We start from the raw sequence: 13,218 nt of genomic DNA, 5'->3' as shown, positions 1-13,218 counted from the left end.
TTTTTGGGAGGAACTTTGGAATGTTGTTTTTATCTTAGTGACAATGATATTTTAATATAACTATCAAATAATTCATAAGCTTTGATATTTTAATTGTTGGAAATTTTAATGGAATAAGTAAGTTTTTATTATCCCATATAGGTGGAGGAAGAAATATTTAGTGGGTTTATAGGCCTACAAAGGCTTTAGTGGATTAAGGGATGAACGAAACTCTCTCTCTCTCTCTCTCTCTCTTTGCGATTTCTACCTAGTTTTTCGCTTTGCGTTCCGATAAATCTACATTAAATATCAGGTTTGGTTTCTGAGCCTAGAAGCGAAGTAAAAACCCTTTAAGGACAGTAGTCCGATCCATGCAGTCTTCTACGATCTTGACAGTCTGCTTCTGCTCTTTTTTTATAATTAGATATGGTTGCGAATGATCAATCTGATTTTTGGACGAAACTTGATACCAATAATAATATAACTGGATTTATTATTTTCGCCTTCTACTCCTTGACGAAACTTGGTAAAAATAATAATATAATTGGATTTATATGTGACATATCAACATTTAATCATCTATATTAATTGTTGGTTGTTTGTGAAAACGTTTGTATATTTAATCATAAATATTATTCATCCATTCGTTTTTTTTTAATTATCCATTCTAAATAATTTGTGATTGGTTCATAATACTAATTATCGGATTGTTTAATATCAAGTCTGAAATTCATCATTAAAATAGTGGCAAGAAAGAACATAAGTTAGTCGATATAAATTCTTAGCCATAATGGCTAGGAATGTACTATGGGTCCAAACTACTATCGTAACTTTAAAACGTTGTCTTTGTTTTAGTGACAGGATATTAAAAGAAGGTGTAACTATGTGGAACTTGAAGAAGGGTTAACCGAATTGGAACCCGAGATTTTGGAAGACAGAAGGAAAAAAAATCAGCGAAAGTTTTGTCATATACTAATATCAACATTGAAGAAACTGGCTAAAACTTTATTACCAACATTCAAGAAGGAAATACAAATTATGCAAGATATACAATTATTGGAATTTCCCTATGTTGTTTCAATGATATATTTAGGTTTTACAAAAGTTATATTAGGTTAGAAACAACTTGGATGATATGTTTATGTATTTCAATTATATATTTACGTTTTACAACTATATAACTTTATATTTTTGTAACCAAAATTGGACCAAATTAACCGCCCAATGTGCCTCATCAATAAATCCGAAAGATAAAGTTAACCATCCGAATAAAAGCACATTCAAACTTAGGTATAGAAACATATAACCTTTCCTTCTCTACATCAATACCAATTACTACTACTACTACTACTACTACTACTATTTACATAAATAAGTTTCCACCACTTAAATCTAAACAAAAAATCTCAACGATTGGCCCCCATGAACAAATATCTCAGATCTTCTGCAGTCAAACGAGGGCCCGAACTTCCACTTTGATCTTCACCAAAAGCCAAAGCCACCATTTTCCTCTTCTCCTCCTACATTCACCAAATTTTCATCAATTCAATTCAACTCACACACACACACAGAGTCGATGGAATGGAATGGTTGATTCCATGGAAACGAACCTGAAGAGCAAGAATTCTGTCCTCGACCGTATCTTTAATAGTGAGTCTTGAAACTGTCACAGGACGGGTTTGACCGATCCTATGAGCTCGGTCAACGGCTTGATCTTCAGTAGTTGGATTCCACCAAAGATCCAAAAGAATAACATGTGATGCTGCCACCATGTTTAAACCAAGATTCCCTGCTTTCAGTGACATCAACATAATAATCACCTGCATGCAAATGCAACATTTCTCAATTTAATAAATATAACACTACATTATACTTTTGGTCCCTAAGTATAGATGATTTTTGCAATTTTCCTCCAAAATACTTCTCTTGCAACTTTACTCCTTATGTGAGGTTTATGTAACATTTTTGGTCCCCGATGATTTTTCTAAATTTGGTCCAAACAAGTTCTCTTGCAATTTTGTTCCTTATTTGAGGTTTTTCGTCCTTCAGTATAGCTGAATTTTGGTCCAAAAAAGTTTTTTCTAGGCAGATTTGATCCTTATGTGATTTTTTTATAACGTTTTAGGCCCTGAGAAAAGGTGATTTTTGCAATTTTGGTCCAAAAAGGTTCTCTTACAATTTTGGTTCTTACTTGAGGATCTCTAACATTTTTGGGACCAAATCTCTGACAAAATCAGCTATACTAAGGGACCAAAAAAAGTCAATTTACTTAGAGTGTGCACCAAAAACATTACAAAAACCTCAAATAAGGACCGAAATTGCAAAAATCAGCTATACTCAGGGACCAAAAATGTTCCAAAAACCTCAAATTAAGACAAAAAGTGCAAAAATAAACTAAACTCAGGGACCAAAACTGTAATTTACTCCAAGTATAAACCATAAAGTATGAAGAAGGATGTGAAAAAGTGAACCTCAGGATCAGTGTTGAATTCTTTAACAGCCTTATCTCTAGAAGCCAAAGACATTGATCCATCAAGTCTTCTGTGCACTATACAATACTGATTAAGTGACATTTCAACAAGGTCCAACATTCGTGTCCATTGTGAAAAAATAATAGCTTTAATTGGTCCTTCACCAACATTAGAACTAGAACTAGAAGATGCTCCTGTAAATGACTGGATAATCTCCAAAACAGCTCTGATTTTTGAAGAACTATAATCTTGTTGTAAAACAATCGATTTCGCATCAATTCTTGATGAACTCGCACCATGATTATCATCATCATCATGGACTGAATTCCTTAAAGTAGCTTTATTAAAAACAACATCTGCACCAATTTGGCTTTTGCATTTTGGAGCTGGACACGTGTTGTCATCTCCTGTTAAGTATTCTGACACACATTGATAACAAAACACGTGTCCACACAGGGTAACCACAGCATCCTCAGGTGGATCCTGTAGGGTAAAAATGTCAAGAATGGGAAAATGGTATTCTACTTTTGGAAGAATGATAATGATAAGGGTAGTTAACTTTAACTTACTTTACATAAGTGACATATGGTTAGGGTTTCTAGGAGATTTAACAAATTGGATTGCATGTCTTTTGGGAGATTTTTTGCCATTCTTGTGGAGACTCTGCTAACAGATTCTGAGCTGAATCCTTTCACAAGTAAGGGGTGATCGCATGCTTGTCGAAGGCGTAGAAGCATCAGAAGGATATTTGCGTAATTTTGATTTACAGTTCCTGCAGCTGCATATGCCTGAAAAAAAAAAAAAAAAAAAAAAAAAAAAGATTTGAAATGGATTTGTTTAACTCAATTTTTTAGATGTTAAGAGAAAAAGCAAAAATACCTTGAATCTTGAACGTGATTCTGCTTCAAGTTTTTGATAGAAAGCTCGTTCTTCAGTTGAAAAGTCAACTGTTTTCAAGTTTATTGTTTTCGGAGGTAAGTTGATAATAGGTTGACCATCGATCAAAGTGCCTGAGTCAAGCCAAAAAAACATGACTTAATGTATTCAGACACTTATAAATAAGAATTAATGATAATAAAAGATAACCAAAATTCAAAAAAACTTTACCTTTTGTTCGACGAAGCATTATTGCCTTGAAAACAGCTCGAAGTTTCCTATAACCTGTTTCAGAGCTTCTGGATATTGGGACCTTAATCTGATTGCAAAAAGATTTATAATTTGCATACGGATCACATTTCAGAAACCTAAAATAACTAAAAATTTCATCAATGGAGTTCTGTATAGGTGTCCCTGATAAACACCATCTTTTTTTAGCCCTAAGTCCACAACAAGATTTAGACATTTGTGTTCTAGCATTCTTTATGGTTTGAGCTTCATCCAATATCACTCTAAACCAATTCACTTTAGCAAGAGTTCCACTACAATCAATAATAGAACCATCAATTCCTTTTCTACCCTTCTTTTTCTTACCACCATTAACCCCTTTTCTTTTCCTATTAGCAAAAGATGAAGATATCCCAAATCTGTCCCCGGTTCTTTGATCATCATCATCTTCTTCATCAGTCACTTTAGCTGGGACTTCTTTTGCTACAATGGCATATGTAGTAAGAACCACATCATACTTTGCTAGTTCAACAGGATCTTTGGTTCTATTTCCACCATGGTAGATTAGAACATCAAGCTTAGCTTCATCTGGAACTTTTTCATCAAGTTCACGGGCCCACTGTCTTAGAACACTTGCAGGACACACAACCAGTGATCCTGCTGCAGGTTTTCGGTTGTGAAATTTTTGTGTTGAGGTACTGGCTTCGGTTATTAACTTTACTTCATGATTCTCTTCATCAACAACTACTGTATCTTTTCCATCATCATCATCTAAATTCAAAGCTTCAGCTTTTAAAGATTCATCTGATTTTGGTTTTGATAAAGATTTCTGATTCTGTATGAGTGCAATCATCGAAATGGTCTTACCAAGACCCTATGGAGAAAGATACAAAAAAAAGTATGTCAATGTGTGATTCTAAATTTTTAATCAATCAATCAACAACAACAACAAAGCAGGAAGCAAATAGTAAGACCTGATCATCAGCTAAAATTCCACCAGAACAAGCCACACTCTTTTCCTTTTGAATCATCCATGCCAATGCAATTTTCTAGAAGCAGATAATCAAAACATATATAGAGCCATAAATAACTAAATATATATACACACACAATAAAGTAAAGAATTTTTTTTTTTTTTGTGATCGAGTGAGTAGAAAACCTGGTGCCTTAAAAGAGAGACAGACAGAAGACCTTCAGGTAAATTTGCTTCAGGCAATTTTTGATTAAGATCCTGAAATAAAAAATAAAAGAAAACATATCTTTTTCAGTTTTAAGCAATATATTGACTCTACATTGATTGCCTAGGTATCACAAAATCTGCTTACAATCAAAGATGGATATGGTGTAAGATAATGACTTGTATTATATATTGATAAAATGAGAAACGCATACCTGTAATGCTAATTGATATATAAGCCTTTCATCAACAGCTGCTTGTTCATCAACCACACCAGGGCGATAAAGATCAGATTGACCTCCATATTGTGAAGTTGGAACAGAGATAGGATTCATGTATGAAGGTAGAACCCTACTCACATGGTTGTCTTTCATCATATCATTACTAGCCCTATTGAAAGTTTCTTCCATGTGAGCCTTTACATGATTTGGCCATTGATGTGGATAAGTCTTTCCATATGTTTCATGAGTTTGACTGCTGCTTACACCTCTTCCAGGAACACTTTGCCTGGAACTTGATGAAGAATGCTGAAAGGATGGTGGAAGTGTTCTTTTGGAATCTGTTACAAATAACTGTTTATCAAATCTTGCACCAAAAAATGGAAGTGGTTTAAGAAATCAAGATGATGTTAAAGAGATATATCAGTATATCACCCCCAACACTGGATAGAATCTGAAGCTGGTCATCCTCCATATCATGATTAGAATGAGATGAGTGTCCATTCAGAACAGGTTTTCTTTTAGGTTGAGTTGATCCTTGCAGACCTAGAATATAGATAAAGACTTAATAAGCTAAATAACTGTATATAGGTCTCCTAATCAAGATGATGTATTTTCTTTACCTGTATTATTTATCCCGGATGAAGATGGCAATGAAAGAAAACGATCACCCCTAGAACTGGGCAATGAAGAAGCTGAATCCTCTAATTGTGATGCATTAATTGCTTTATACAGATCTAGATCCCAATCACTAGACTCGCTGTCTGTTGAACTGATAGCTATAGGTTCCATTTGAGACACTACAGTTGAATGATAAGTTTTCCTTTCTAATATCAACACGTGACAAGTCCCAAATTCTGACCCAACCTGGATTTAAATAGCAAGAATTGAGTTTCCAGAAATCCCATAAAGAGGGTTAGCGTGATCAGACATGTATTCGTAAAGGGTACCTTGCGATTCACAAAGTTAAGTAGCGAGAACAGAAATTTTCAAGAATGTAACCGAAATTTCTTGAATTGGGTAAAAAACTTGACACAATTTCACCAAAACAACAGAGAATCAGTGTCGATTTCTGGTAAAACCGATCAACTCTAACGATTAACAACAGAAATGTTTAATTTTTCAACCATGCATACATACATTTACAGTTATGTGTGAAGGAGAGACTGGAGAAGAAGGGGAAGAAAAAAAATGCGAACTTTTTGCCGCTCACCTCGTAATTCTCGCTGACATCAAGATTCAAGAAAAGCAGGGTTTAGTATGGTTGTAGTTCTTCGACATCCGACTACTATGAAAAGCCCTAGCCCTTGCTTTCAAACCAAATCAATTTCCTCTTAACTCTTCCCCGACAAGACGCTCTAAGCTGTTATTAGTATGTTGTCTATTTTGGAGCACGGGCGTACTTAATTGCGCGGCGTATCCACACTACTCTTGCCCTTTTCCGTCGTATGAAGATCGAAAATAGTTCAGTTGCTGTTGTACTTGTTCAAAGTTAGGGTCTTCGTATTGAGTTGTCAAAAAAAAAATGATAAAATGATAAATCTGTTTGACTTAGTTTATTAATTGATAGTTAAGTTATTTTCTAAGGTGTTTGGTAAAAACTATCTATATAAGTAAAACAATAAAAATAAAAAAAAAAAAAAAAAACATGTTTGTATATTTAAAGCATATTTGTTGTTTATACGTAATATCTTATCTTATCTTTAATCATTTGTTATAATATTAGGTGTGAGACTCATGTATTACATGACTTTATTTAAAAGAAAAAAACTAAATACAAAATTGTAAGCATTTGAGAAGTATGAATTTATAAGAAAAATGAGAAAATATTGAATTATAAAAATTAAAGTGTTTTTTTTTTCTCTTTTAAATTTAAACAAGTAATTTAAATAAATAAATAAAGAAATTTAATGAATATTTAATTTAGTAATTTTGAAATTAGAAAGAAAGTTTATTAATGAAATTGATATGAATTTATTATTGAATTTAAACACTATCAAAAATTTAATAAAATGAAAGACCCATAAAATGACATGTGTAATAAAAATTAATTTAAAATAACCACAAATTTACATGTGACAAAATAAATAAGAACGTGACATGTGACAAAAAGATTTTTATTTATTAAAAAGGATATTTGATAAAAGATTATACAAATTACATTAATTTCCTATTTTATCATTACTTTGAATATATCATCAAATTTTTGAAAAGGGCTTGTATAGTTGTATGTTGTTAATGGCTCTATAAATAGTTTTTTCTTTCAATATCTTCTTGCATTTTTATGGCATTTGCACATTGCCAAAATTTAATGAATTTGATCAATTAAATCTTTTGTCTCTGCCTAATAATAATAGTCGGCATTTATATTGTTACATCCGTAATTTAACATAAATTTTTTTAATTCTTAAATGGAATTCTTTGTAATATGAATAACTTTTAAAATTAATTTAAATAAAAACAATAGATTTAAAAACTCATATTTAGTTAATATAGAATAATTAAATTAAAATTTTAGTTATTTTTTAAGAGATAGAGTAAATTACACGAACGGTCCATATGGTTTGGGGTAATTTGCACGTTTGGTCCCTAAATTATTTTTTTAACTCGGAAGGTCCCTACAGTTTGTTTTTACTGCACGCTTGGTCATCGTCTTACCTAAAAAGACTATTTTGCCCTTGATTTTTTAATTTATTTAAATAAGGTGGGGTAGGTAAGGTAAGATGAGATGGAAGTGAGATTGGGCGTGTGTTTATTTAAATAAATTAAAAAATCAAGGGCAAAATAGTCTTTTTAGGTAAGATAGGGACTAAGAGCGCAACAAAAACAAAATAGTCTTTTTAGGCAAAATAGTCTTTTTAGGTAAGATAGGGACTAAGAGCGCAACAAAAACAAAATAGTCTTTTTAGGCAAAATAGTCTTTTTAGGTAAGATAGGGACTAAGATCTTTTTAGGGACCAAACGTGCAAATTACCTCAAACCATAGGTACCATTCATGTAATTTACTCTAAGAGATAATATAACCCAAAATCTTTGACATTGGTAGTTTGACTTTTCAATCATAAAAGTTAATATATGATTTTTAACTTAGCCAATCTAATTAGCTTTTAGACCTAAATTGAAAATGTATAACTTTCTAGTGTTTAAATGAGAGTTACTAAGTTAAAAATGTCAATTGGGGTTGTATCGGAGCCAAGTCTAAAATTCGAAAGTTGAGAGCTTAATTATGTCAACTATAAAAAAAAAGTTATATCTAAAACCCTAAATCTTATTCCTCATTTCATTTCATATGTTTTGAGAGATTTGAGAGATGTGCAATTTGAATTGGAGGAGGGAAAATGAAGATCGGAAATAGAGATTGATGTTTTAATGATGAATTATAGTAAATCCATCGGTTGAAGCTTGTAAGGTAGCTGATTCATCAATTCTTAGTATATATATTAAGCTTCTAATATTATAAATTCATTATCAAATATGAATCCATTTATAAACTTCATGACTAGTTCATGCTTAGCGTTGAATTCTAAGCTACATAACACTAATATAATCATTCATATTCGTCTCTATGGTCAGACATTGAGTTGTGAACTTTTTATGGTGATTTTGAAATCCTAGTTACATGAATTCAACCATGGATGCATTTGAATTTGATTTTGATTTTAATCATTGAATTATTTTAATGATATGATTTGGATGTAAGTTTGGTGATCAAAGTCCATGAAACGTCCCATTTTCAAAAGCAAGTTTTTCATTTTTAAATAAGGTAAAATCATCATTTACATAAAACTCATGTTATGAAAACCCATTTGTTCGAAGTTATAGTTGTTTGAAAATCAGAGTAATATAAATAATGTAAAATCTCCATAGCTGCTGATGAGTGTGTACAGCCACGCCTTCGCCTTCCCACGATCACCGGTGGTACCTGAAAAACATGAAATCCACAACTGTAAGCCAAAACTTAGCGAGTTTCCCTAACATACCACACACCACAATATACATACAATGCATGCATATATGATCCTTCAATCTGTTTGGCCCGCTTCGCAAGGCCTACAACATGCTAGGACTGTTCCTGACCCTACAGTCTGACTGGCCTGCCTTTCAAGACCTATAGTACACTTGGACCACTCTCTCTCAACATACAACTGATCCACACCTGGCCTACAACACACCGCTGGCCCGCCCAAGTATCTTGGCCGACACCACAAAGTAGGATCGCCTCAACCCACCACTCAATATGTAGACATATGTAACAAACAAGCAATCAAGTAAACATGTAAACACATGCAATTATCTACACTAGTCTACCTGTCTAACAACTCACTACTGCATACCAGGACTTATATAGTACACTACGTCACTACCGGGAGATCTCCAAGGAATGAATAGCTATATGTAACCAGGGGTGAGAAATACATTCGAATAGGTGATCCCACTCTAGAACCATAACCAAACAAAGAACATGCAAGAAATCCTAGATCAAGAGTTCTCATGCTATCATATGTGACTACATACAACCCTTAGGGCACTCCACTAGACGATCACCAACCTACTGGTACTCTAACCAGCATACCAATACTTCTATATCCTGACACACAAGGATATACATTGTAACACATAATATAATAAGGAAACTCACTTGAATCAAAGATCTAAAGAAACACAGCAACACGCTCACTCCCTGTACTGATCACTCTCGCGAACTGACTAGCACCAAACAAAGGTGGAACCTTAATCAGTAAGCCAATTCCTTTAAGTTTGACTCAAAGTCAAACTGGTCAAAAGTTAAATGTCAACGGTCAACCCCCACCACGATATGGATGACCCTTGGCCACGTCGTGGGTGTTAGATTACGTGTCTAAACCTATAACTAAATTAGTATAATTTTGAATTATTAGCAAAGTCCTTTTGGGTTGCCCTCAAACATAGTAATTGACTGGAATGTTTTTTGGAAAGAGAGACTGGTTTATTAATTTATTATACAGTTAGTAAATTAATTAGAAATCAAAATAAATGATTTATTAATATATTATGAGAATGATATATTAATTAGAAATAGTATTATATAATTAATAATTAGTCATAAATTAATTGGAATTAAATATAGGATTAGTTGGATTAATTAAAAGTGGAATGACTAAAGGTGACAATGTTCAAGAGTTGAACATTGACCAGTTCTAGAACCTCCCTAGGAGGGGGACGAATTCTAGGTGGTCTTTAGGGGTTTTCTTGGGCAATAGGAAGCCTAGGAGTCCTTACGGAGCAAGGAAAGAGGATAAGACTTATCTAAGGAAATCTGCCTTATCCTAGTTCCCTTAGTCACCCTAAACCCTCCTAAGGGTTCATAATTCTGTCCAACCCTTCTACAAGAGTGAGAACCGAAAATTCTTATTCCCTATCCTCTCTCCTCTTTAGCCTCTAACTTTCTAGGGTTTGGGTGTGAGCCATTAGAGGCACAAGACTTATGATGCTTGCTTTCTAAAGACCAATAAAGGAAGGATTACTAGTTTATTTGTAATAAACTAATAATAAACTAAGGCATATATTTTCTAATAGCACTTTAGTGATTTTTGAAAATAGTAATGTAGTTCTAAGGTTCTTGATATTCAATAGTTATTTGCAAATCATAGCGAGAACACAGATCCTTTAGGGTGCATGTGGACTTAGGGTTTATGTTTTTCCGCTACGAAATAAATTTTGTAACATATAAAACCCATCAGTGGTATCATAGCCATTGTTCTCATTGATCTTGCACAAAGTTGAATAAGATTAAAATTAGGGTTTAGAGAAACTAAACCCTAATGGAGGCATTTTTCGAAAATTACTAGGGTTCTTGAAACCCTAGCCTCCACCCTTAGAATTTTCGAAATTTGCCAGGGTTTTAGAAACCCTAGCCTCCTTAGCCCATTTTCAAAAATTAGGGAACCCTTTTAGGGTTTATCTAGTTTCCTTAATTGTTGTTTTAAAAGCCTTAAAATAGAATAATGAAAACCTGATAAACCCAAACCCTATTTTTTAAAATTAGGGGGTTTTGGATTATGATTAAATTTGAATTATTAATTGTTTAATTGTAAATAATTATTTGATCCATATTGATTTAATTAAAATTAATTATTTGTTTAATTAAAAGATAAAGATTAAATCAAAATTGGTTTATTTTTAAGTTAAATTAATTTTATATTAATTTCGAAAATTTAAACTTAAACCTAGTATTTTAGAAAAGTTTTAAAATACGCTTTATACTATATATAATTAAAATATTAATATAATATATGTATAAGACAAGTCAATCAGATCGCTAGTATGCCTCATTAACGAAGTCAGACTCTAAAGGGGTATAAAGAAACTACCTATAAAATGGTAGTCGAATGGGTGTCCACTCTCACCCACCGCTTCCTTGTTTGGTGGAGGGTCGTTAGCATAACGGATCTGATAGGACATTAAATTCGTTAAAAGTATAATGTTATTTAAGTACTAGAACTCATTTATAAAATCCAACTCTAGTTACTTTAGGAAAATGTGAAAAAGTATGCTAATCCATGAAAACACACATCATGCTTTATATGTCGTTAGTGGAGCGGGTGTGGTTAACCGACACACTAATAGAGACTATAAAGAGATATGATGGACCTCTTGAAAATTATCATTGTTGATGGAGTATGTGTGGTTTATCTGCACATCAATGTGAGATGATAAATGACATCAAGGTTGTCAAGCGGGTTTGCATGGTTATTCACATCTCGTTTGTGATCCTCGTCATCCCAGTCACAAAAGTGAGATCATAATCTGAGATTAAACATGTCATTGATAAGAATCAATGAATCTCAAAAGATCTAGGAATTTCATAAGATTGGAATTGGTAAAAGCCTTACCTACCTAAAATAGATTCGAATTTGATTACGACATCTCTCTTTAAAGTTCGGATCGAAAATATAGATGATAGCCTTAATTTAAATGTATGGGTTAATAATTAAGGATTAAAATCAAATAACTTGAATTCTCTTTTCTCCTAGTTTTAGATGTCTTATGAAGATAGAAATGGTATTCCTCATTCTTATAGAAAAGGTTTTCCTCAATCTTCTGGATATGGTCTTCCAATTTCAAGTCAATGTGAAATTGTTTTCCCTTCCCTAGGAAATGATGGAATTGGACATCATCTCTCTTCAACTCTTCCACCTCCTCCTCCTGTGACTCTCCCAACATCATATTTTCCTCAAGTTGAAATATATGAGACTACTCAATCCCTATTGGCATGTAGACATCAAGATGGAAATTATGTGTGTGCGCATGAAATCGTACATTGACAAGTTGGATAGAATGGGTGTCGTTTTCCCAAGGGAACAAGCCATTTATTTGGTTCTTCTTTCGCGTCCAAAGTTATATGATCAGTTCATTAAGATTTTTTATATGAGAAATATCGACGTGAACCTAATTGATCTGACCTAAATGTTGATTGTTGTTAAAGCAGAAATGCTTAAGAGCATATCTAAAGCAGAGATGCTTATTGGGTCTAATTCCAAGGTTTCCATGGACATTAACAATGGTGACAATGATGGTCCATAAAAGATTTCTCTTCCCAATGGAAAGGGGTTGTCCAAGATAAAACTGTTTAATCATATGGTAAAGAGAAATGGCTAGTTATGGGATCATTCCATGTGTTGACCCCAAATAGTCCATTTATTTTACTACCAATTGAACGGACATTGGAAACAAAGCTGCCCAAAATACCTGAAAGATCTTAGAGATAGTAAAGTTAAGTCGTATGACTCTACTTCAGGTACATCCATTATCTGACTCCATTGTTTTACAGGTTCCTATTCGTAGTCTCATAATACATGATGTGATGATCACATTTTGATAGTATTAAAGGAACTAAGAGAAAGAAGGAAGCTTGAGCAAGGTGAGCTAAATCTGATCATGAGAAATGGACTTTGGTCACATGGTTCGAATATCAGAATTTGGAGCTACTACTAAGGATTTGGGATTATTTAATAGATTGCTATTACACTTCGGATATGTCTAAAAAGATAGTTTTCATTTTATGCATTGTAAGGACAAGTTCCAGTTTTTCGTTTATTTTCAATAAAAGTGAAATTTTGGTTTATCTGGTTGTCTTATTTTATATTTCCTTGCAATGGCATTTTTGAAAGTGTTGGTTACATTTATAATATTAGAAATACTAATTGTGGATTTGATTCTTATGATATTGCTTGTGGTATTGTCATAATTAACCAAGTGAAAAGAATTCTTATCACCAAGTTTCAAATTG

The 13,218-nt window shown here is 33.0% G+C and overlaps 1 protein-coding gene across 2 annotated transcripts; it reads right to left on the bottom strand.

Moving 5' to 3' along the window:
- Positions 1-1,192: 1,192 nt before the first annotated feature.
- On the bottom strand, positions 1,193-6,443 carry LOC145129492 (helicase-like transcription factor CHR28). 2 transcript variants are annotated; one of them, XM_079064242.1, is made up of 13 exons: positions 6,163-6,443; positions 5,900-5,977; positions 5,573-5,816; positions 5,385-5,495; positions 4,947-5,290; positions 4,714-4,785; positions 4,529-4,603; positions 3,558-4,428; positions 3,330-3,460; positions 3,020-3,238; positions 2,451-2,933; positions 1,590-1,799; positions 1,193-1,499 (listed from the first exon to the last, which is right to left on the bottom strand). In XM_079064242.1, the coding sequence occupies exons 3-13, from the start codon at positions 5,739-5,741 to the stop codon at positions 1,386-1,388; spliced, it is 2,799 nt and encodes a 932-aa protein (XP_078920368.1). In that variant the 5' UTR covers positions 5,742-5,816; positions 5,900-5,977; positions 6,163-6,443; the 3' UTR covers positions 1,193-1,385. The 2 variants fall into 2 exon arrangements, with proteins under 2 accessions (XP_078920368.1, XP_078920367.1); XM_079064241.1 differs by lacking the exon at positions 5,900-5,977.
- Between the last annotated feature and the right edge of the window lie 6,775 nt (positions 6,444-13,218).

This window comes from Lactuca virosa, chromosome 8 (genome assembly GCF_052849685.1).
Source record: "Lactuca virosa cultivar CGN04683 chromosome 8, Lactuca_virosa_CGN04683_v6, whole genome shotgun sequence".
In the NCBI taxonomy this organism is placed as follows: Eukaryota; Viridiplantae; Streptophyta; class Magnoliopsida; order Asterales; family Asteraceae; genus Lactuca; species Lactuca virosa.
Note: the sequence above shows the minus strand (reverse complement) of the source record. Positions and strands in the feature narration are given on the sequence as shown.